General features: G+C 49.4%; 1 protein-coding gene across 6 annotated transcripts in view; it reads left to right on the top strand.

The window, feature by feature from the left end:
* SGSM2 (small G protein signaling modulator 2) overlaps positions 1–16,640 on the top strand; it is a 45,037-nt gene extending 28,397 nt beyond the window's left edge. For 3 of the 6 annotated variants that reach the window (XM_065646955.1, XM_065646954.1, XM_065646959.1), the window contains 13 exons: positions 1,250–1,384; positions 4,700–4,850; positions 5,350–5,414; positions 5,859–6,004; positions 6,455–6,583; positions 8,614–8,796; positions 9,890–10,294; positions 10,981–11,105; positions 11,586–11,668; positions 12,135–12,244; positions 12,482–12,578; positions 13,046–13,213; positions 14,098–16,640. In XM_065646955.1, the coding sequence (XP_065503027.1) occupies positions 1,250–1,384; positions 4,700–4,850; positions 5,350–5,414; positions 5,859–6,004; positions 6,455–6,583; positions 8,614–8,796; positions 9,890–10,294; positions 10,981–11,105; positions 11,586–11,668; positions 12,135–12,244; positions 12,482–12,578; positions 13,046–13,213; positions 14,098–14,186 (1,886 nt within the window). In that variant the 3' untranslated portion in view covers positions 14,187–16,640. The remainder of the gene's footprint in view (positions 1–1,249; positions 1,385–4,699; positions 4,851–5,349; positions 5,415–5,858; positions 6,005–6,454; positions 6,584–8,613; positions 8,797–9,889; positions 10,295–10,980; positions 11,106–11,585; positions 11,669–12,134; positions 12,245–12,481; positions 12,579–13,045; positions 13,214–14,097) is intronic. The other 3 variants (XM_065646958.1, XM_065646957.1, XM_065646956.1) reach the window with 2 other exon arrangements.
* Positions 16,641–24,871: the final 8,231 nt, after the last annotated feature.

Below are 24,871 nucleotides of genomic sequence, written 5' to 3'. Positions count from 1 at the left end.
GTAGGTTTCCTTAATGTGGTGAAACTTGCTATCTTAGTGTAACTGGACTTGAGGTGGGGAATCTTATTTATATTTACTCTGTGTTTTGCAGAGGAAGTTTTCAAAATACTCCCCTGGGCTTGCAAACTAAGACTAAAACCAAAAAGATTGCTTGACTAGCCAAGAGCAGTTTTGCTCCTGAAGTGAGGATATTTTTATTGGCCACACTACTTGCTCATAATGTTGTTATTAGAAAAAATTTTTTTAAAAAATAGGGCAACAACATAAACTCAACTCTTAAAGTACCCCAAGAACTCCTGGGCTAAGTTTTCCTGGCTTGGAAGCAAGAACTTGACAATGGATAAATAAAGGCCCTTCCAAGGGAACTAAATGAATTCCCAAGCACCAAACCACCTCATGTCATCAGTGAATACAAATTTCTTACGTGCAAGAAGGCATTAGAACTAGTTCTCAGACACTATGTTCAGTTTTACTCCCCTTGGCAAAGCAGCAAGAATTTCCCAGGAAGATCAGATGCTAAAGTTTACAGGGGATTTGGATTTACTGCTCATATTGGGACTTACTGCAGCTGCAAAAGCAGAAATCTCAGCTGCACCCTCCTCACCCAGGGCACTGAACCTCAACGTGGCCGTGCTTTGTTAGGGCTTCAGGACTCGCACAGGTAAGTTGGTGCACGCGGCACGTTCTGGCTCTGCAGTTCCTGTGGGCACAGCGAGCACAGCCCTGCCCGCTGAGTGCCGGACCGGAGCACAGAGCTGGCTCCTGCCGCGGCATCCTCGGGAGAGCCCCTGCCCACATGTCTGCAGCGCCAGGCAGAGCTGGGAGCAGCCTGTTCGCTGTCCAGGTGCCTCTGGCACAGGCTGCGGGGTGGAAAAGAGGCCACAGCATTGGCAGGGGCTTGGTGAAGGAGAGAAGCCGTTAGTAGTTGGAGCTGAGGATTCCCGTGGAGTTTTGCTAAAAAGCACACTCAGCGCTGCAGGCTGCACTGGGACCTTTCTCCATTGCCACAGTGTGACCTGAGCTCTGGGAGTGCAGCCTGGGCACAGTCAGAAGTTGGCCTGTGTTTGGTGAAACATGCTTTTTTTTTCTGTAAGAAACACATTTTTCATACCCACTTACAGGAGTGTGTGCCTTCAAGAAGAGGGCAGGATTCAAGTCCTTTGTCTTTGCTGAACATGTCCTTTTGAGCTTTCCCACAGAATCGAGTTCTCTCTTCTTATGCTCCTCTTTCACTATTTTCTTTGAGCAGTAACTATTAACTACCACCACTTAGCTGCCAGCCGCTCTGCCTCTGTTGACGATGATGAGGAGGAGGAAGATAAGCTACATGCAATGCTATCAATGATCTGCTCTCGGAACCTCACAGCTCCTAATAGGATGAAAGGTTTTTATCCTCCTCCCCCTGTGTCCCAGAGCTCTATTGCAGCTCGTTCCACTGATGCATACAACAGTGTTGGCATTATTACAGGGAAAATCATTTCACTCGTGCCATGAGATCTGGAGGTTAAGCCAACTGTGCAGGAAGGCTGGGAATGTGCTCACAGCCTGTGGGAAGTGGAAACAACAGCATCTTCCCTCTCCTTTGAGTGTGTGCCACTGAACAGACAGACCTTCTCTCCTTCCAGAGGCTTACTGCCCCACCTACGCAAGAGCTGGATACTAGAGTATGTTCTCACAAGAGAAGGGAGCGTAACGGGTCTTTACGTTCTCCCTCTGTGAGTTGTCCTGTACAGTGTAAGAGACTGGGAGGGCAGCCTTGCCTGGGAAGGATCAGAGGTGAACCGTTGCAGCACGAGTAGTGACGTGCTGGGCAAAGCCAGGAATTGAGTGTGCATGTGTGGACAGAACAGGGCAGAAGTGTAGCGAGTTACAGTTTGAGCCCAGGGATGGTGCAAGTACGTGTGCTCCCACACTTCGGATACCGCTGTAGGGTAGCAGAAGTGTGCAGAGAAGCCTCTGTGGAGATGCAACACCTTTCCAGGATCAGGTGCTTTCATTCCATAGGTGAGGTGGGTTTCAGATCATCAGTTGCAAAATTTGTCATCTCATTCTTTCTGTAAAGCAATTTGTAACGTATGTATTAAGTTGATATTCTCAAGTAAGCATACGTATTACAAGCACTCGGGTTCTAGTAGTTCTGGAGACCAAGTACTTGTTTCTCAAAGGAGGAGGCTGAACGGTGTATGAAATAATCCATCCTGCAGGCCAGCCCCTCCTGCACAGCGCAGATTCTGAGGCTTGCAGCTCTGCAGGAGGAGGGCAGGTGCTGCCGAGGCCTCTGCTAGTTCATGTGAAATCTCCCTCCTGGGCTCACCAGTTACTGCTCAGCTTCAACACCGCCAGACCTTTGCCCTTGATACCTCCTGGGTTCGTGTGCCAAATCTGGCATGCTCCTGTTACAATCAAAACAACCGCCTCCACCTCCGGAGTACCCAGAGTGTCTCAGCAAGAACAGGATCTTTGCTGTGATCAGGCTGTAAAGTAGCTGTCAAAGGTTTGACATCTATAGAGGAGGTGGGAAGGAGAGCAACTGCTTGCAAGTTTGGCTCCTGTCTGTATTTTCATTTGTTGTGTTAGCATGAGCATGCTTTTTCTGGTATTTCTGTTTCCTAAGAAAAGCACTCTGTATCTTGACTCCAGATAAGACATTCATACCTTTGAATAGTGGAGCAATGAGTTTGGTTCTGAATAGATGTCAGGCCTGGGCTGGTGGGACTGACGGTAGGAGACAATAATTGTCCTGTGTGTCTGTGCAGCCCCTGAGTGCGGTTCACACAGGCTGCGGACGTGTGCTCAGCCAGACCCTCCTCGGTTCCTCACACTGATTCAGGGCAGTACCCCCTAGAAGGTGATAAACCCCAGCCCAAGTTAATAAAGAGTTCTTGGAAGGTGTGGATGGAAAGAAACTCCAATATACAGCATTCCCCTTGAAAAAAGGTCCTGTTTCAGGAAGGTTCTGCACGTCTTCACTGGCTGTGTCTGGATGCGAGTGATAACACAAGGAAGCAGGTCTGACACTGCCACATACGCATTAAGAGAATGGCGCTGTGATCTAACGCATAAGAAACACGATTTAGTCTTTAGTCAGGTGACGGAAATGTTGTTATGCCACTAGAACAGCTGTCAGATCTCTGCTTTTGCTATTTAATTGTGAAGGTAACTGTAGAGTTAGGACTATGGCTGCTGTTTGAGTAGTGACTGTGCTGAACTAGGCTGGATTGGCAGCATCCCTTCTCAGTAATGACAACACTGTTGTAGCAGGTTTGCTAGCCATTTGCTTTTACATTTTGCAACATGCTCGACTTCTGCATGTAGCTGAAGTTACAGATAACACCACTACAATCAAATAAAAGATGCTGTTCACTCTAATTCTTCACTAATTCAGGTACCTTTCATCTGAATCTTTAGGTTCTGTGGGGTTCTTTCCTTGTTTCTCTAAAAAAGAAAAGAAAAAAATGAAAACTGAAAAACCCACTTCCTTGTCTGTAGAGGGGAGGCAAAAAATAATGATCTAAAAATGTTTGACCAATGTTTTTTATTTGAACCCAATAAGAAGCTGCAATAAATACTGCGTCATTCAGCTCCTTCTTGAAGAATTAAGGTGAAGAGCATTTTTGCATCACACTTTGTTTTGTGAAATGAAATACACATGACTGCTTCCGCATGAGCCTGTGCTTTTTCTGTTAACAAATGTTTTTACTCCACTCCTTCCTCGCCTACGCCCACTTTCTAATAGGCACTACTAAAATGCTTTATGCTACCTTGATTTAAAATGCATGAGATGGTTTGGAATTGCCCCCACCACCACCCAACAAATGTATGTTTTAAAAGCACGGCCCAGGGGACTGGATTTTGCTTACAAATGTTAATTTAGTGACATACAGTATTATGGCATTTGCCTTAATTTTAATCATGGGTGAGCTGAAAGGCCAGTTATTTATTATAAAACAAAAAATCCCACAAGCTCAAGTGCCAGCTGGGAAAGTTGAAGAGCTGAAGCAAACTTTCTGAAGGCAACAGGTGATTTTTTTGGGCTTGCCTTCCTGAAGCTGGATAAAAAGGCAAATGGATTTGGTGGAGCAGGGATAACTCCAGAAGCTGCACTGTACTGTTGGATCACATTTTCCTGCAGAGCATCCTACTTCTATAAACATAGTGCTCACATTAGTAGGACTTGAACTGCTGCGCTCAGTATTTTAGGATCTGTTTCTAAGGGAAAAAGAAGTATCTTTGAAAATAACTGAATCAGTTTGTCTTATTTTATGCTTAAACTTTCACTTTATCTGGACTAGCAGCTACATGGCTGATTCCAGAACTGCAAAACGAAATTCTGAGACCTGAATTAAATAGAAGGTCAGGTTAGATGATCTCTTCTGGCTGTAAATAACATTAGCATAGCATTACACAAGAACCAGTTTTGGTTGTTGCTGCAGCGCCCTTTTCTGTGTTCTCTTGAAACACGAAGTGGGATGTGCATGGGCAAGAAGGAGGGAAGCGGTGACGGGATGTGAGCTGCCGGGAGGTGCCACGTGCAGCATGCGGCTGGTTTAGATGTGCCGAGCGTGCATTTCTGAGGTCGCTAGGACGGAATCAAGGTTCAGAGCCTGCTGAGAAGTAAAGCATGAAGCCATCGGGATGCACAGACAGATGGGAAGGGAAGAAAGGCTGACGGGCTGCTGTTTGTTCGGGTTTTTCCTAGACACCAGTGACATGCTAGAGATGCAAGGCTTTGGGGCGAGCGCGCTGTCCTGGCAGCTGGAGCCCTGCAGCCAAGGCTCGTCCTGCGTGTCCTGCTCCACGGGCAGCTCTCCCCGCGACGTGCCCGCCTGCTGCCCCTGCCTGCGGGACAGGTGAGGTGTGAGCTGGGAGGGGGGCAGCACCACAGACAGAGTAACCGGTTTCAAGTAGTTTCTAGCACAAAATGATGGAGTTATACAGCAAGAAATTTAGTTTATTGAAGCTAAACTATTAAACTAGTCTCAAGTCACGTTTTGATAGAAAAACTGCAACTAGTTCTTTTGTCTAGTTTAACATGATTCAGCTCTGGAAGCATTTTCTTTAACAAGTCGTTAACGATAGCTATGAAGGGCAACAGTTCATCTAATTTGACAAGGACCTTTACAATGCACCTGCAGCAGTTGTAGATAAGTGTGCCAGATGAATCTATTTTGGGCCAAAATGCTGGGGAGGAAATACTTTAAAAGGTGTAATTTCTCATTATTGTTGTCCTTTAGCTAAATAAATTTTGGTGCAGAGAAGGAATCACTATCTGTAGGTCATAGGCTCAGCATAAAATTGCTGCTGATCTCTGTCCCTGTGACCATCCTGTTCCTGTTAATCTCTCTACAGAACTCCATTAAAGATGCTGTGTGAAAGCATGAAGAAGCAAATAGTTTCCAGAGCCTTTTATGGATGTAAGTGAAGCTACTTATATTCAGCTCTTGTGGTATCCATATGCTTGTCTAAAAACACGTGATGTTTGTTTTAGAAAGCAGTCTAGACCCAGATGTATTGTTGTGAGTCAGATCACCTCAAGGCATTAGGGTGGATGTGACTCAAGCTTCATAATTCCATTATTTGTGGGGTTTGGATATAGCGATGGGAGAACTGATGCTTAGTGAAGACAGAAGGTAGTTTTGCAGTGTAATGTAATACTTGGATTTTAACAAGTCTATGTAAGATTTACTTAATCTTTGGCTCTGTTGCAATTCTTCATTCTTATACAGCACAGTGCAAGTTCAGTTCATATAGAATGATCAGTGGCAGGTTTAACGCGTCACAACTTCATCTTCAGAAGGGGGCTGTGGATATAGGATAGATTGCTCATTTATGGGAGTTCCCTCCTGCCCCAACCCCAGGGCTCGCCTACTGCCGCCACCTGTCCACGGTGCGGACGCATCTCTCTGCCCTCGTGAACCACACGATCGTCCCCCCAGACAAACCCTCCAGTGCTGCGGGAGGCCTGACCAAAGAGGTCTGGAGCAAGTATCAGAAAGACAAGAAGGTAAGGAACAGAATACCCTTGTGATCATTAATTAAATGAGCTCCCATACACTGCTGTGTGGAGCATGGTATCCCTTAGAACTGACCTCAGGCTGTATTAAAGGTGTTTTCTAGTCACTACTTGTCTTTCTAGTGAGAGCGAGTTGATCCTTAAAATCTTTTTTATCCTTTGCGTCTCTGATGATGGCAAAGATGTCAATGAACATCAAAGCCACTGATCCCATGACTCCTCTAGTCTCTTACAAGTTAGGTTATGTTCATGGCAGGCACGACAACTTGAATTAGACTGGATTTGAGCTAGGGCCCTAAAGGCATGCATCAAGTTGTAAAATTTATTTTATGCCGTGTGTGCATTTCACTGTCTTTATACTTGGTATTAAGTGTGTATGTGCATGTTTGAGGAAAATAAAGACGTATTACCTTCAATACCTCTTTTTCCTGACTGCTGTAGAATTACAAGGAACTGGAATTACTAAGAAGAGTTTACTACGGCGGGGTACAGCATGAGATTCGGAAGGAAGTATGGCCGTTCCTGCTGGGTCACTACAAATTCGGCATGGCCAAAAAGGAGATGGAGCAGGTAAGCATGACTTGCCAGGGATCTGAATCACATTTGCGGAATAGGGTTTGTTTTCATTCAGAAGAACAAGCGTTAGTCTTTAATTTTTTCATATTCCTAAGGGAAAAATGCTCCTGAAAACACGACTGACACATGTTAGTAGAGGTATTGTGATATCATGTTATTGTGTCTGCAAATCTCTAAAAGGGAGTTTTTAATTGGAGTCAGGCAACCTGCATTCAGGCTCTGCCTGGGACATGCACTTGCTCTGAGCAAATCCTATTTGCACAATTTGTCACTTACAAAATGGGGAGACATTGACATTTGGATAGTAATTCGAATCATCTCTCTTTTGTATGGTGGGTTGGCTGAGTTATTCAAAGAACATTTTGAAGTATAACTACTTTCTCTACATGATAGTGTATTTGCACATGTGGAATTCCATTGTAGCTGTGAACAGCCCAGAGGTACCTTCTGAAGTGCACCTGGAGTTACTGTCCAGGGGCTAAAAATACCCAGAGGAAGCTTTGATTTGTACGCTCATTATGCTTTTGCTAGACTTAAATAAGATGTGCCTCTGTAAAACACAAGGTGCATTTTCAGGTGACACATTATTTCTCTTAGTATCTCCATGCTGCTGCTAGCACTGATCAGTGAATAATTGCCTAGGTTATGTCACAGCCTTATTTTGCAGTCTGAAACTTGACATTAAGTATATCGTTTCTATTAATGAAACTGCAATTTGCCCATCTCTTAGTTCCATTATTTCCCTTTGCTAAGCTGTTTATAGCAATACCAACTTTTTACTTTGCTGAGTGCGTTAATTTGTTGTAATTACCGGGCAAGTGCCCTGATAATAACCACGCTGGTAACAAACAGAGCCGGGCGAAGCAGCAGACGGCCGTGCCTTCCCTCAGCTACGCGTAGTGAACAGAAACTGGACATGGTCCTAAGCCGGAGTGCTGGGAAAAATGCAGCAATACTGCAAGTCCGCTGCTCCAGACCTTATCTGGAATCCCAAAGAGCACCAGTAGTAAATAACAGTAACAATCAGCTCCTCAAAGAAATGTGCTGTTGGGGTGTAAAGCTTACCATTGACTGTAGGAGTCTATTAAGTGAATGACATGAAAACAGTCGTAACATTTGTACCTATAGGAAACTTATCATGTCCTTCACTGAAGTCATGGTGGGTGATTTATCATCTTTGCCTTGTGATGGTATTTTTGCAGTCATCCATCAGTATCTGGGGCACTCCCAAACACGGCTGTCCTCCAGCCTTCCCCAAACAGTTGTATTGTGTGATTTCTGACTCGACAGCTACCTCAGGTCACAAACAGCTCTTGGTGTGACCGCTCTGGCAGCAGCTCCAGCCAGCAGAGCCCAGCGCTGGCAGCCAGCTCACGACAAGGGACAGAGCAGTAACATTACTGCACATCCCTTAATAGCTCAGAGGGGGTTCCGTGTCTGTCTGTCAACAGGAAGCCAGCGCTGGCAAAAATCTGTGTTATTCCTACGGGAAGCAGAGCGGCTGGATCTGGCCGTGCAGCCACGAGACGGGGCTGAGCTGGGATTTCTGCTGCCGGCACCTCACTCTGTACAGGCTGATGTCTGTAAACCCGCGACCTGGAATCCACGGCAAGGGCTATGCTAGAGTTGGAATAGGGGAGGAGATGTAAGAAAATTAGGAATAATCCAGTTAGAGGCAGTAATCTGACTTGTATGGGAGGTTTCACCTGAAAGCCAGTGACATCTTTTCTTCTTTCCTGAACAATGTCTCAGCACTGTTGATAGTGCATACACGTGCTTAAATGAATCTTTTCTGGCATCTACAGTGATAGTTTATTCCCTGCAGTAAATACACAACATCTTACTGCTCCAGTCGTTGCGCTTCCCTGTCACAGCGACGTGTGCTCTAGCAAGAGCTCCAGGATCCTGCAGGCTTTTGGTCTGAGACGTTGCACTTGCTTTAGACCTCCCTCTCCTGGCTTCTGCTGATTTTTTAATGCTAGCTGTCAAGGAGAAGGACCATCTCAGGACCTGTCTGTCTGCAGGTGGATGAGGACATTGCTCTCCGGTATCAGAAGGTCATGGCTGAGTGGAAAGCCTGCGAGGTCATTGTAAAGCAGCGAGAGAAAGAATCACATTCTGCCACGCTGGCCAAGTTTTCGTCGGGCAGCAGCATCGACAGCCACGTCCAGCGGCTGATTCACCGGGACTCCACCATCAGCAATGACGTAGGTGCTCCCGTCCCGCCACCCGCGCGGTGCCGGCAGAACACGAGGTTTGGTGTTTGCAGAGACTTTGGTTCGCACAGCTCTGTCGGGCTGGAGCTGCTTGAATCTGTGCAGAGCTGGAAGCTGTAGTGCCTGCGTGGTAGAGCAAGAGCAGGTCTGTATTTGGGGGAGTCCAGAACTGTTCTTCAGCAGGACCTGCTAAGGGGCTCTAAGGTTCACCTACTATAGAAGGTCCTTCTCTCAGCAGAGTAATAGCTCTCTAGATCTCTTGCTTATCGGTCCTTTATTCAGATCCATCACAGAGCAAAAGATCGCTGCTATTAAAGCATGTTCTTGATCCTGTCATGTCCCTGATTGGCAGGTTGGACATGATTTTATTTTGGGAGAGGAGATCTTTGTCGATCTAAGGCAAGATGCTAGGAATGAGAAAGGCAGACTGAATTAACTCCTTTGTAACTTGTGTAACCAAGAAAGGGGTTTCTTTTCACACTGTTAGACAGGAGAGCTGGCATGTGTGTGCCAAAAGTGTCTCTGGGCATCCGCTACTTATGCAGATTTCAAACAACTAACTGATTTCAGTAAGGCAAGGGAGAACCTGAAATAGTTCAGTAAAGAGTTTTTAGCAAGTGAACAGGTACAGTGGCTGCATGGTGAAAAGAACTTGAAGGCCAGTCTTGACTTCAAACAGCAATAGCTGACCTGGATTGTTGAAGGCCTGAGGTTCGTTGGTCTTCTTCGAAGATATATTGCAATGACCAGATGGTTTTAGTGTTGGTGTTGCAGATGGGGAGGCTTTGTTGTTTTCCAAGGTATTTCTAATTGAAGATTGTGAGGGGAGGAGACATCATCATAGGAGATGGATATGAGATCATAAATCAGTATTTGTTTTAGACTTACAGTTTCAGTATAAAGACTGAGGGAGGAGCTCTCAACTATTTGCATGCAGGGAAGCTGTATTAATCAGTGGTCTTGTTCACTGCAGTATGTAGTCATTTCTCTCTCGTGGTTGGAGATTTGTTTGCTACATTAATGTTTCTTCCTTCTCTATTCTCTCCTGCTTCATCCGAATCTTCTCTCCCTGGCCCACCCCCAGGTCTTCATATCTGTAGACGAAGCGGACTCAGCGGAGCGGGACTCCAAAGGTCGGGATGACCCCGGTTTCACCGTGGTGTCCGCTGACACGCCAGCGGCAGCAGCTGCCGTAGAGCAACAGTCCGTGGAGTTTGACTCCCCCGACTCAGGGCTGCCGTCCTCGAGGAACTACTCCGTGGCCTCGGGCATCCTGTCCAGCATTGATGACGGGCAGAGCGTCTCCTTTGAAGACGGGGCTGAAGAAGAAACCAGCGCTGACTTGGAAAGGACCGGTCCAGACGTGGCGCGTATGCAGAAAGCCAGGATGGTGGTGCTGCAGTCTCAGGATTCTGTCTCAGAAGAGCAGCTGTGTTCCCAGGCGGACTATTTAATGGATGTCGCTTCTGTCTGCACTGCATCCTACACAGTAGGTCACAACATCAGTATCATCATCTCTGCACAGCACTGCTTTTCAAGCAAAGACTTGTACTTTTTTCGATAGGACTCAATGAGAGACAGTACCAAAATAGAGCTACAGGTGGTAGGATGATAACCGATGACTTTTTGCATCTAATCTTATCATCTGGATTTTGAGCTAGATTGGAAATATGACAGCAAGAAAAATGTGGGTCTTTTTTTGAGTGGGAGGGCAAGGAGAATGTGGTACAGTTCTAGCAGCTAAAAATTTCTGGGAGCTGGGAGAGGCGTGGGGATGTGGACAACACACCACTTGTAAGACTTTAGTGTTGTTTGATTCAAGCTAAAACCCACATTTAACCAAATTGAACTACAACTTCAATCTAGGTTCAAGACTCCACCATCTCTATTAGTGTTGCTGTCAACACATTAGTAGTTGAGGTTTTGCCTTTCTCTCTCTGCTGAAGCTGTTCAGCTAAAAATAACCTTCTGGAAATAGGACGGCCTTGGAACATTTACCAGTGAACGTGTGTGCATTCTACCTGGGATTGTTGACAGTAATCAAGTATTTTGATGCTCTCATCTGTCCAAAGTATAATATACTATTTCTGGTTTGTTGATTCTCAGAGTGAATCTGCTCCAAGTCTTGGGAATGCTCTAAACTCAGCAGATCTAACTAAACCCTTTCTTTTCTAGATAGAGTTACTGGACACTGTTGCCTTAAATTTGCACAGAATTGATAAAGATGTCCAGAGATGTGATCGGAATTACTGGTATTTTACTGCCGATAACCTGGAGAAACTCCGAAATGTCATGTGCAGGTAATACAGCTTGTAAGCTGAACTACTTTCCACATTTCTGTCATAATCTATGAACTATAATAATAGGAAAATAATAGTCTATATAGAAATTCTCACTAATGAACTTAAAAAGCCTGCAAGAAGGAGGAACAGGCAGGATGGTAGGTTAGGGAGCATGGGTACGGCAGGTGGTCCGAGTTTGGAATACAGGTTTGAGAAGATTCTGTTTCTGCATCAAGGGACAGAGGCTATCAGTCACCTTGAGCTGTTCTCTAAATGTACCGTTAGCTTTGGTTTCCTGCTTTTCTGTCATTTTATACCAATGTGTTGGAAGATTTGAATTGTAGTTCTCTGGACTTCTACCTTTACCTTTTACAGCACTGCAGAACAAGACACAAGCTTCCAAAAGGAGTTGTATTGTTGGGGCAAGACAAAGTTTTGAGGCCACTGTGCAGCAAGAGGGTTTTTAATCCGGTTATCTCTTGTGTGTTCTCTCTGCAGTTATGTTTGGGAGCACCTAGAAGTCGGTTATGTTCAAGGCATGTGTGACCTCCTGGCTCCTTTGATGGTTATACTTGACAATGGTAGGTTTTCATTTGGAACGTGTTGGTGTGTTTAGGGAGGTCTTTATTTAGAAATGCTGTTTCAGAAGTTGTATGCATTAACCAGGGCTAATCACCAGGAAAACCAAACCTTCAGCTCTTGATTTGTGTTTTCTCTGTGTGTGGCTGTTGTTGAAATGGCTACCATTAGTATCTTGGGGATTCCTTATTCACTCGCTGACTTTGAGATTGAATTTTACTAAATTTTCAAAGCAGCTGTGTGCCTGCAGTTGCTGAAGCTGAAAACTCCCTGGTGGACTCTTTTGAAACATAACTAGTAACGATGGTCCAGAGTCAGGTACTGCCTCTGTTTCATCGAAATACCGGTGATGGGGTCAGGGAACAGCAAAGGGGGAAACCCTGTTTTTCCCTTGCCCTGCAGTACGTTGTTTTGGTTCATGGCAGTCACAGAATTAGCAACACTGAGCGTTCTGCGTTACATCTGCAGATCAGCTGGCTTACAGCTGCTTCAGCTACCTGATGAAGAGGATGAGCCAGAACTTCCCCAACGGAGGTGCTATGGACACACACTTCGCCAACATGCGCTCCCTAATCCAAGTGAGTCTGTTCAATCTTATTTGATAGAAGATGAGGCTGCGGCAGAGGCTCAGAAGGAGCAGGAACTCCAGTGACTGGAGTTCCCAGTCATCTGGTACTTTGGAGCTGGGGAGGACAAGAACTGTTTGATGCAGCCCCAAACTGATTTTCCACAGGGGAGTCTGAACCAGACTCCAACATCTTTGATCTTGGATGCTTTCAGACAAGATGCTGACAGCTGATGTTTTTGCATTTTAGATTCTGGACTCAGAGCTTTTTGAATTGATGCACCAGAATGGAGATTACACTCACTTTTACTTCTGCTATCGCTGGTTCCTGCTGGACTTTAAAAGAGGTAATAATGTTCTGTGCTTATAGTTTAGAGTTGTGCAAAACTGCGAACAGCTCTGTGTTTTGTTGCCAATTGAAAATAGCAGAGTTTTAGCACTGATATGTCCACTGCAAAGCCAGGAAGGGGGCCCTGGATACACATTTGCATTTGTAGCCTGTCACGTAGCCCCACCTGGAACAAATGGGCTGTGAACCACCTGTGCTGCTGTCGCATGTTACTGCAGTTTAGGCATCGTCCTGGGGTCAAGTCTGCACCACTGCACCTACATTCTTTCTTAATTTTTCTGAAAACCCAATTCTCATGCCATACTTGGCATGAGCGAGAAGTGTTGGCTCGGGGAGAGGGGCAGAGGAAAAGGGGAGCAGTCAAGTACTGTTTGTGTCTGCATAACGCCTGTAAGACATTAGTTAGACGGGGGAAATGGTCAATTTGAATAATCAGATGCTCTTGTAATGTTTATTCCCATTCAGAATTGTTGTACGAGGATGTATTTACAGTGTGGGAAGTTATTTGGGCAGCAAAGCACATCTCTTCAGAACATTTTGTCCTTTTCATTGCCTTAGCACTTGTGGAAGTTTATCGAGAGATTATCCGTGATAACAACATGGACTTCACTGATATCATCAAGTTTTTTAATGGTAAGAGAGTTTTTTAAGAGAGCTGTTTTGATAAAAAGCAGTGACAAGAGTTTGCTCCTTCTCCCTGGCTCAGACACAGTCTGGGCTGGGCCGTGTTCCTGCTGCCATGACAAGCCCCTGGGCGTTTGAAGCTCTGAATCTCTTACCCTGTCCTGGAAATGAAGAGCCCAGACTTTCACGTGTTCCTTGGCACACATGAACAGCAGCTTTAAGAGCTACACGGACCTCAGAAGGTGGTGGTTTTTTGGTGTCAGTGGTAACTTTTACCACAAAGCAAGATGCAGAATTTCTGTTTAAAAGATTTGCCAGTGAGTCTTTGCTCTTAGTTTAATGTAATTTTTTGCAAAGTCTCTTGCAGGTTTTAAGATTACCAGTCATTTCTGCTTACAGGGCTCGGCCCTGCCGAGGCCAAAATGTATCAGCAAGTGTTGATGCAGAACATCCCAAAGCTCTCCAGTGGTTAATGGTGGTGCAGAGCGTGAGCCAGCGTGTGCTGCCCCAGCACAGCGTGATCTGCAAAGCGAGTAGCTCTCCTCCTGCAGAATCCAAGTCAGTCCTGAACAAGTGCTCCCTCTTAGGATATTTTAACAACTTTGGGAACAATTTTGTGTCATCACAGTAATTTACTAAATTATCAATGCTGTGGCTGTCAGCTATCTGTTGCAGGAGCCATAAATTTTTTTCTTTTTGCCTCAGCCACTCTAAAACTGTACATTAGTGCTTCCCTCAAAACTCACCAAAACCAAACAAAACGCCTCCCCGCCCCGAAAAAAAGAAAAACCAACCACAAACAATTCATTACTGCTAATGCTACATTAATATCAATGCTAGGGCAGAAAAGTTCCTGCTGCTGACAGTTAAGAATGTTTGTCTGTGTCTTTTAGAAATGGCAGAGCATCATAATGCCGAGGAGATTCTGAGGATAGCAAGAGACCTTGTCTACAAAGTGCAGACACTGATTGAAAATAAGTGAGAAAGAGCAGACTGGCGTCATGGGCCTCGCTGTGAGCTGTCGGATGGAGCATTTCTTGCACTGTAACTTCAAAATGGTGTTTTAATTGCATCTTCCATGTAATGTAACAAATATCTGAGAGATTTGTAACAGACTTTTAAAAACAGAACTTTTCCTTCCCCAGATAAGGTTTGTGTTTGATAGGCCTTGTTACACTCACTTTGTATTTCTAGACAAAATCTTTTTGCATTCTTTTACTTCTCTCTCTAGAAGATGGTCTATCTACATATTTGAGATATTAAAAGGGGGGATTTGACATACTAGAACATTTCTATTTCGACTTACTGCACCTCCAAGCCGGCTGCATGTCGTGTGCTCTGCCAGGACGTCGAGCCGGGTCCTTGCAGGATCACGTGCCTGGACTCAGTGTCTGCACCTTGAGCATGGAAGAGAATGGGTAGAGCTCCTGTTGCTAAAACATTTGGATTCGTATTTAGCAGCAAGTGAAGTAAATAAGGTTACCAGGTTACCAGCTGGGAGAATGGCCTTAAACTAAATGGCATGGTTAATGTGAGCAGTGAAGATCTGGCTCCACTAGCTAAAACCATCAGAGCCTTTGCTGAGTGCCATGGCCCACACACCGCAGACACACCTGCCTTTTGCTGTGCAGACTTAATCTGCAAATACTCCCAGAGGACGAGGTTTGCCTGTGGAGTGGAGGTTCACACCAGTCCAGTGCACAGAAACCAGTTCCCAGCTCCAGTCCGCAGCTCCCGTGCTCTTTGTGTCTGTGCAGAGCCTCAAGTTCAGCTTCTGTCCCAGCGCAGCGTCTCCTCCCGCACAGCTCCCTGCACCCGCTGCTCCTCCGGGAGGGATTCCTGGGGATCCTGCAAACACCAACCAGGCGCTCGGCTGCTCACCAGCGCTCGGCAGTGCCAGGCCAAGCCGCTGCAACTGCAGCAGCACCCGTGTCCGCCCCTCCCGCGCAGAGTGGCCCCAACCCCGCCTGCTGCTGTCCCAGCGCTGTACAGAACTGTCACCCGAGTGCCACCCGCCTTCCCAGGCTGCCCGCTGTGAATGTGGCTCTGTCAGTGAGGGAGGGAGCGGGGTTTTGCAAACAGGGGTAGCCACAGATTTCATGGATCCTCATGACCTGTGCTCCTAGGAAACCTGGGGACCTGGTTCAAGCGCTTCAAGTATTCCAAATTCCAACCTTTGCCATCACAACCTCAGTGATCTGGGAAAAAAACCCAAACCAAACCAACAACAAAAAAAACCCACACAAAAACAAAAAACACAACAACCCCGATGACTCCGAATCTGAATTTTTGTGTTTCTTCTTTTTCGTTTGGTTGGTTTTTTTAGCCTTCAGACAGGGTTACACGGCTTTATTCCCATTGAACCTTGTAGAGAAAACAGCTCTGTATGCTTTTCACAGGTGGTTTGGGTTGAAGGGACCTTCCCAGCTCAGCCAGCCCAACCGCGCCATGGGCAGGGACATCTGCACCAGAGAAGTTTACATGAATTACATCAACTTATGTGAGCTTTTAAAATCAGATTTATAGCGAAAAGGGGTGTAGGGAATAAAACTATCCTGTTTGAAGATTCCAGTGCTGATAGGAGGGATTTGCTGCAGTAACTCTGGTGCTGTTACCCCAGGCAATGGGCTGTTTGCTCCGCGCTCCGGGCAGGTGCTGCCTCAGGGGCCTCGTGAGCTCGAGCACTGAAGAAAATGCCAGATTTGGTTCAAGAAAGACCATCTGTGCTTAAATCTTCATGACTGCAGGAAACTAAAAATGGTACATAATAGTCTGAAAAGGGAAAAAATGCACACAAAGTGCTTCTCAGCTCAACAGCCAAGCCCTCCCTTCAACAAGTCTAAAAATTTGAAGGGAGGGTTAAAAAAAAACCCAAAAGTCAAACCAAAACAAAAAAACCCCAAACCAGGTACCTTGAACGGATGAGCCGGTTGTTCTCTGGTCACGACACACGAGTGGGAGCAGCCGAGCGCGCCCGTTGCGAGGCCGGTGCTGCGCAGGCGGCTGCTGGAAGGAACCCCCGTTCTGGCGCCGGAATCACAACCGGGAGGTGCCGCCGTCAGCCCCGTCCCACCCGCCCGGCGCAGGACCAGCAGCTCAGCAGCACTTCAACCACAGCTCCGGCTGCTGAGAGGGCTCGAGAACGCCTCAGCGTGTGCGGTTCTTTGTGCACCTGAAAAGCAAAATCGTATTTTTTTTAAACAAGTGACGAGTGAGAAAACCCTCCAACTCACACAGCCTGAGAAAGTGATGTAAAAAATAAAACTGCACTATTTTTCTTTGGTATGTTGGGAATGTACTATACAACGCTACTGTTTAAAAAAAAAAAAAAAAAAAAAAAAATTAAACCTCTGCAAATTTTGTTGTATTTGGTATACTGTTCTGTCTAATTGTATTTTATGAATGTCGTGTATGGACTTATTTATTTTTGCTGGGAGCAGACTATTCTCTTTATTGCTCAATTATTTATGTTTAAATGTAACATATGAATAAATACTTATCGTCAAGGCAGCCTGTGGAGCTCTTTGGAAGCGCTTTCTGTCCCCCCAAGCTAATTTCAGAGATGGAACTGGGAGTCCTGAGGCCGGGGCTGTCTGGGAAGAGGGTGCGATACGTAATTAATGTTTCTATGATGAGCGTTGCTGGGCTATGGCACTAGGCAGTGTTTAAATAAGTGGGTCGTCACCAACGGGCTGTTGCTGTCCCTGGGTGGCTCTGACAGGCGGGTTTGTTCCATCCTCACCCCAGCCCTGCTGCCGGTGCTGCCCCGGGAAGGAGTGGGAGCAGACACAGGCCCACGGCAAGTGTTTAAAAATAAAGTTTCATCCTGCAATTTTAAGGCTGATCGTGCCACAGCTAGCATTAAATCTAGCTGAGCAGCTGGGCTGCCAGGAGACGCCCTCCTCCATCGCTCCCCGTCCCCCTTCAAACCTCTGAAAAACCTGCCCCGTACCAGAGCTGCTGCCTCAGGCCCGGCTCCGGTTGCGTTGCTGCTGGCCGGTTTTGCAGCCGTGGATTTCCCCGGTTTTCAGACGTCGCGTCCCTGTTTCTGCTGGAAAGCTCTGCCCGGCGGTGGGTCCGCGGGTTACGGGAGCTTTTCCCTGTTCTACCGACTGAAAACCACCTGGTAAATGCCGCTCTGCCCTCAGCCATGGCTCCTGCCCCTCACAGCTGGTAATCGTGTATCTAGCCTTACAAAAGAGGATAAGCCCTTCATGAAGTGTGCCAATGACACATTGGCTTAAATAACCTGCCCGTGCCACCGTGTCCTCTGCCTGCGTCTGCTCTGCGTGGTGGGACCTGGGGAGGGCAGGGAGAGGTGGGGGCTACAGCTGGGATCACGGATCTGGTTTTATACAGGACCTTATTGCACCGCACACCCCCGGCATTCTCTTTGCAAATTCTCAGAAACTTTTCAAGTCGCTGTTTAGACAGTGTCCGCAGAGCCGCAGGTCCCTGCGCAGCAGCGGTTCAGCCCCGCAGGACCTGCAGCCCGGGAAGCTCCAGCACCACCAGTCCCGCTGCTCCCGACTGCAAAAACCAACCACCAGAAACCTCCGTTTCCTGCCCGTTCCTGTAACCGCAGCCAGCGCCGGCACCTGCTGAGGTTCCAGCTTCTCCCTCCGCTCTGGCGCTGGTTTTGCCCAACTCAGCAAGCTGTGCCCGCACAGGTCAGCACCACATCTCACAGCTCCCCGCTCACCCGTCCAAGACCTGCTTTCCATTTTCAGGAGCTCGCCTAGAAATGCTTCTCAGTTTCCCAAATAATAATAAAACCAAACCAAAACGCCAACTCCAGGCAAGAACACAAACAGCTCTGGGTTTGGCAGGCAGTGCTTCACGCCTATTGAGCTTTGAACCAGGCTTGCTAAAGCCTGGCCTCCGTAGTGCCCGCACGCAGCTCTGAGCTGTGCAGCGACGAGCCAGTGGCCGCTTCGCCTCACCCGACAGGTCGCTACCAGAGGGGGCACGTGCACACACTCCAGGTCACATTCGTTGTTTGGAATTTTTTTTTTTTGATTCATGCTTGGACCAACATTTGCTATAGTTCAATGACATTTTTAACAGCCTTACCAGACCTGCATCAATCACACTTGGGTTTTTTTCCTCTGGTCAAACACAAGTTCTACCACTACCACTAGAACCAAAGTTCTACTTTGCAACTTAAAGGCCACATTGCACTTCCACTGCACAACAGTCTCAGTAAAATGTGCTTTCTGTGTCTTGGCTGCAAAGTGCCCCCAAAATCCATCCATCCAAGTTTGCTAAAACCTGGAGCAGCTTATGGGCTGTTAAACGGTACAACCAGCAACCTCTGATGGGGGCGGAGGAGCCAAAATAACGGCCGAGGGCGGCAGAACGCGACGGTTCCCGTCAGAGGCGCCTCCGCTCCGGTGCCCGCAGCTCAGCCGCGCCGCAGCAGCTCGTCCCCAGCAGCGTTTCACTCCAGCTGCCTTCGCTGCTTCGGCCTCGAAGCCACCGGTTCCCCCCTCAGAACATGGTTCATCCAGATCCACCGTAAAGTTTCACCAGAGGCCAGAGAACAGACGCTCAGACGAACAGCACCGGCCGGGCCTTTTCCACACCACAGACACCAACTTGTTGGACCACCCGGGCTGTGTAAAAGCCTCCAATCAACCAAACCCAACCAGGCACCTGCCGGGGCTGCAGGGAAGGCTGAGAACGCAGCAATGTTTCAGCAAAAGGGCTTTGTTAGCGCTCGGAAATCAAATGGGGCAAAAACTGAGCAAGTTTGGGAGGGACCAGGGCAGTGGTGGCATCTCCACCAGGAACCGACACAAAACACGTTAAAAATTGCAGCAGCAACGCAGCAAATTGCAACAAATCGCGGCAAATCACGGCCTCAGCCTTGACCCGGACACCATGGGGAGAGAAAACAGCCCGAATCCCTTCCCAGCTACAGCCGTGGTGGCTCTGAAGCACTGGCTGAGCCCGGCAGCTGCTGAGCCCCCGTGAGCCCCCTGAGCTCCCCCGAGCTCCCCCAGCCCCCCGAGCTCCCCCTGGGCCCCCTGAGCTCCCCCTGAGCCCCCTGAGCTCCCCCTGAGCTCCCCCTGGGCCCCCCGAGCTCCCCCTGAGCCCCCTGAGCTCCCCCTGAGCTCCCCCTGGGCCCCCTGAGCCCCCCCTGGGCCCCCTGAGCTCCCCCTGAGCTCTCCCGAGCTCCCCCTGAGCTCCCCCAGCCCCCCGAGCTCACCCCGAGCCCCCCGAGCTCCCCCTGGGCCCCCTGAGCTCCCCCTGAGCTCTCCCGAGCTCCCCCTGAGCTCCCCCAGCCCCCCGAGCTCCCCCCGAGCCCCCTGAGCTCCCCCTGGGCCCCCTGGGCTCCCCCCGAGCTCCCCCGGCCCCCGCCCAGTGTCGCCCCCGCGCTCACGGGCCGTGCTGGAGGAGCCCCCGCGGAGCCCCGGCTGCCGCAGCTCCCAGCAGTTCCAGTTCCCTCCAGCCCCTGTGATGTGAGGCACCTGGGGACAGCCCAGGCCAGTCACAGCTGAGGGCGATTCCCTCCCCGGCCCTGCCCGGGGGTCCCGCTGCCCCCACAGCTGCCAGCAAGGTTTGACTCACCCCCGCTCCGCCTTACCAGGCTCCGCGTACCGGGGGCCAGGAAACCCCGAGATTCCGTCATTGTCTGCAGGAGAGAGCATTCGAGTCCACGTTAGCTGAAGAAGGTTCACCCAGGCTGTATTTCCAATTCCTCGCCGCGCAGGCCTGTGCCCTGCAATCCCCCTCCCAACACCCGACGCCCGGTCAGACGCGCACGGAGCGGCGGCGGCTCGTCCCGGACGGGCCCGGCCCGCGCTGGCTCCGTGTCCGCAGGGGCGGCCGCGGCCACGCGTGCAGAGAAGCGTCGCTCTGGTCGCTGGAAAAGGACAAACGCGAAATATCTGCATGCGAAGCACAGGCAGGAAAATGCAGAATCCCGTTTCAGATTTCAGTGCATGTTTATTTCAGTGTGATATTTATTTCAGGCAAGCGCTTATTACATGGATATTATTCGTGTTGGATACCTAAATTCTGGAACATGAAGAGCCAGTATAGTACAGCCGAATAGTAAAAATACAATATGTACAAAATTAGTTGTTTTTTCACACAGCAGATGTATCCAAACACATAAAAATCTTTACAGTCTAGGTTTTTCGATATTTACTATTTCAACAAATTGGTAACACAGTGACGCGTCCTCGCTGTAAACACGGGCGGCGCTCGCCCGGCGGAGGCCGTGCCGGCGCTTTCCTGCCACGGGCAAAGGGACCTCGGGGCAGCAACTCTGCGCTCACAACCAGCACCCCCAGGGAAACGCGCCCAACGCCGGCAGCGCGGCCAGGACGGAGGGCGACGCTTCTCGCCGGGGGGCGTGAGGGACACGGGCAGCGGGGACGGGACGCCCCTCGCCCAGCGGGGCCTGGGCTGGCGCTCGGCCAGAGGCAAACAGATCGTTGGGTGAATTCAATTAATGCTTCCCACTCCGCGAAGAAACACCCTTCTGGATCAGATTAAGGCAAATCCATAAGGCGTGCGGACCGGGACGGCTGGGCCGGGAGCGGCCCGGGGAGCGCCCGTCCCAGCCCGAGCCCGGAGGGCTCCGTGTCCTGGAGCCGGGTCCCGCACACTCCAGTTCACTGGAAACAGCCAAACACAACGTGCAAAGCTGCACGCGTCCAACGCTGTGCTCGTGCCAGTATTCTGATAATTCAAGTTCTAGGTTAGTATTTTTAAGCTTGATATCACAGGAAGGGAAAGATGCCGTGACTGACCCTATCCACAGCCTATTTTCTTTAACTCTAAACATCTGTTCCTAACTGACATTTGACTAAGGAAGAAAAAGATCTAGAAATAGTTATAATCAACCTTAATCTGTTCAAAATGATAGCAAGGGGTGGAAAACAGGCCGGAAGTATGAGTTTTTCCTTCCTCATTCCAATGTCTTTTAGAATTAAAATGACTGAAACGAATAACCGTTCACTCAAGAAAAACCAGACGCAAAGTCTCAGATCATTAACCTTCAGCAAGTGCCTAAAAGTCACCGGACAGAGCCGGCACGGTGCTCAGGTGAGCTGAGCTCAGCTGATTCACCTGCCCCACACCGTTCACCTGCTGGGGTGCTCGATACGCAGCCCCAAAGCGAAGGGCCGAACCAGCCCCGGCTGCAGCGCCACCGGGCAGCCCGCCCCCCCGGGCCTCCCCGGCACACCGGACGTCTCCGAACACCCCGTCCCCACACAACCGCAACAATTGCCACACTTCTTTTTTTTAATGCAAAAAGTCCATTCAGGATGCGAATCAGCCCAAAAGAGACACAGGCTATATACAAAAACCGGAGACACGATCAAGTCTTGCATTGAATGTCTATACGTCTATAAACGAGCGTGCAGACGGACGACCACACCAACACAAGCAGCAAGTCTCACCTCCACCTAAACCACTCGAAGGCATTTCACGTTTTTTTTGTTTCTTTTATTCTTTTGCTACAGAAGGCCACTTTTAATCAAAACAAAGAAAAAGAGACAAATAGTCCAACGCAGCAGGCAGCAGCCTGGCCAGTCATTGGACTCGCACGGTAACGTGCTGAATGCCAATTACTTGGGGTGCGTTTCCTACCCAGATTGTGTATTTTAAAAGAGCAGAAGCCCCTGCAGAGAGGACACACAAGTCAGCTCTCGAACTCATCCAAACCGCTCAACCTTGGGGCTGGTGAAACAGCCGCCGGTGCCTCGGCCGCTGCTCCGTGTCCGTCCCTCACGCTCTTTGCAAACCAAATGGCAGCAGAAAGTGGCCTTGCTGGACAGGAAGGCTGAAGGCAGCGGCCCAGCTCAGACTCAAACCAAAGTGAGTTGTTTTACAGGACGCAGTTTGCACGACCCTTCACCGTTGGGAGCCGGGCTGGGAGCGGCTCTGCATGACCCCAGGGCAGCACCAGCATCCCCGCACGGGCAGCACCAGCATCCCCACACGGGCAGCACCAGCATCCCCGCACGGGCAGCACCAGCATCCCCAGCATCCCCAGCTCTCTGCTCAGCCTCTCCTGAGACCAGCGCGGGTTTTGCCTGAGACGTGCAAGTCAAAACCTGCAGACGTGGCCCTTGGCAGCTGCCACCACGGTGCCCCGGCCAAGTCACCGTGTCCCCAGCCCCGCTGGCACAACTGAGGCTGTTTTACTCTGAATGACACCAAGGTTTCTCTAGCAAGACAACCCCTCACCCTGCACTAGGACAGGAGCGTAACCCTCAGCAGGGCTTTAAAACCTGGCTCACGAGTTGGGAATTCAAAAATGCCTACTGCTTGTCCACCTGCTACCGTGCAAAACATGGTTATAACGACTTTTGGTCACGTCTGCCTTTTCTAAACTCTTCCATCTCCCTCGGCCTCCCCACCCGATGGGGTTTAGATCCCGAGCGACCGGAGGACGGCGGAGGGCGGCAGCGGCTCCAGCCGGGCAGCACGGGGCAGGAGCGGCCCAGTCTCACCCACACCCACGGTTACCAATAACTACTATTATTCAACAACAGAAGAGATTTCTTGTAAACTTCATATTTATTGATTTTTTGGGGGACAAATTAGATCTTCTGAATCCCAAAGTGTACATATATATATTTATATATAGCTTTCTCCATAGGGAAAACACATATATCAAAGGAGGAGAGACATTTCTAAAGTGCCCCTTGTTATACAGTACTGAACATGATTTCTGCGAGCATGAGCGTAAACCCCAGGTTTCTGAGCAGGAATGACGGATGCGGGGAAAGCAGGGCTGCGGTTTGCTCTTTTCCCCACAGAACAGAGAGAAGTTTGCTGACTGAAAAACAAACAAAAAACCCCCAAAGAACCATCTCCGGTGGCTGTGGAGAAGGCAGATGAGCCCCAGGCCGGCCCCAAGGGACACAGCGGTCAAGTGGAGCTGAGCTCCAGTGACAGACTGGGACATAACGGCACCGCGCAGGGCAGAGGACCCCGGAGCTGCGGGACTCGCACAAGAGCCGGGGGACACCGGCACCTTTGAGCCACCGGGAGCAAGGGATGAGGAGCTCGGCAGCAGCACCGGCCCGTAACGGCCGTTCAATAACCCACGGGAAAGCTTACTCCCCCGTGTTGGGTAAAACGGGAACTCCTCTCCATCCCCTGCACCTTGTACCGCGGAAACCGCGGAGCAGCGTGTCTGGTCCCCGCCGGCTGCCGGGGCGGCTCGGGATGAGCAGCCGACGGCGCTAAGGCGGGAGTGGGCTCATTGGTGCAGAAATGAGCTGCCACGCAAAACCACACGTGGCAGGAGCAGAATGACCTGCACCAGCTGATCCGCAGCTCCCGCCAGCGCCGGCACACGGAGCGGCACTGGCACGGGGGATCCCGCCAGCGCCGGCACACGGAGCGGCACCGGCACGGCGGATCCCGCCAGCACCAGTGCCGGCCCCATTTCCCACACCGGGCTTCTGCAGCCAGCTCAGCCACTCTGCACTAGAAATGAGGCTTCCTGCCTCAAATCTGGTATTTCATGTGTTGGAACAGTAAAGAAAGGCAGAAAGATGCTTCCTCCCCTCCTAACACAGCTACAGAAGGCAAAGCCACGCAGTTTCCCCTAAGAAGGGAGTTGACATTGTTGCAAATATTCAATTTTCAAGAGTTTCTGATGAGGAACAACTGTTCTTATACCCAACACTGATCTCTGAAATACTGATACACAAAACATCCTTGGGAAGGCACCAGCATGTACAAGGAGATGATAAAGCCCCGTCGATTCTGCTTCCCCGCAGCACTAATGATGCACTAGAAGTGACATGTTTAAATGTGGTTTAAGGATAAAGAATTCTTAAAGGTTTGTCCATTCTGCTACAGTAACTGTGCTAGCAACATGGGCAAGAGCTTCCTGGAATCAAGGATACAAGAAAAAAAAAAAGTGTTAAATAGAGAGCAACCCAGGGCTTTATCAAGAGATTCAGTGCAATTCTCAGCCGCTCTGCTCAGAAGGCACAACCGCGCTCAGCTCCGCAGCACTCACTCCTGCCTCCAGCACCGTTCCAACCATCACACAATGGTCCAGAACGGGCAAGTTTTCTTAAAAAACCTTCACCACGGCTGGATACGGAAGATCTCGACCCACAAGCAGCCAGAGGCGGCCAGACCGTGAGGGTGCTCAGCCCCACCTTACCTCCTCCTCCTCGTCCTCATCCTCCCAACAGCTGCACCTCCACGGTCTCTGGGCAGGTCCTGCAGGGACCGTCCTCCCGTCCTGCCCCAGGAACGGCCGCTGGCTACAGCGCGAATTGTGCCTGCGTGAAGGACCGCGGAGGATTTGGTTTTAGAGAGGAAGATGGAAAAGAGATGGTTAATAGCAGCACTACACACAGCATGGTGCAAGGACCGCAACACTCGGTCAGCAATGAAACACATCCCGAGCAGCGCCCGGGCAGGCAGAGCCAGCACTGACCCCCAAACCCGGCTGGCAGGGGAACTGGGGCTGCTCCTTGGAGCACATCTCACTGCAACACAGCTCATGCACACCGATCTCCTGGAGTAAACAGTGGTCCTGGACCAGACTAGAGCCATCTGTTCCCCCAGAGGACAAAAAGACGTCAAACCCGCACTTTGGAAGATCCCACACACACTTTTATCCCTTTTCTAGCCACTGACTCCCACACTAAAACGTGGTCAGTTCAGGAACAAACT

This window comes from Caloenas nicobarica, chromosome 17, assembly GCF_036013445.1.
Source record: "Caloenas nicobarica isolate bCalNic1 chromosome 17, bCalNic1.hap1, whole genome shotgun sequence".
Taxonomy (NCBI): domain Eukaryota; kingdom Metazoa; phylum Chordata; class Aves; order Columbiformes; family Columbidae; genus Caloenas; species Caloenas nicobarica.
This window is presented reverse-complemented; position numbering and strand designations above follow the sequence as displayed.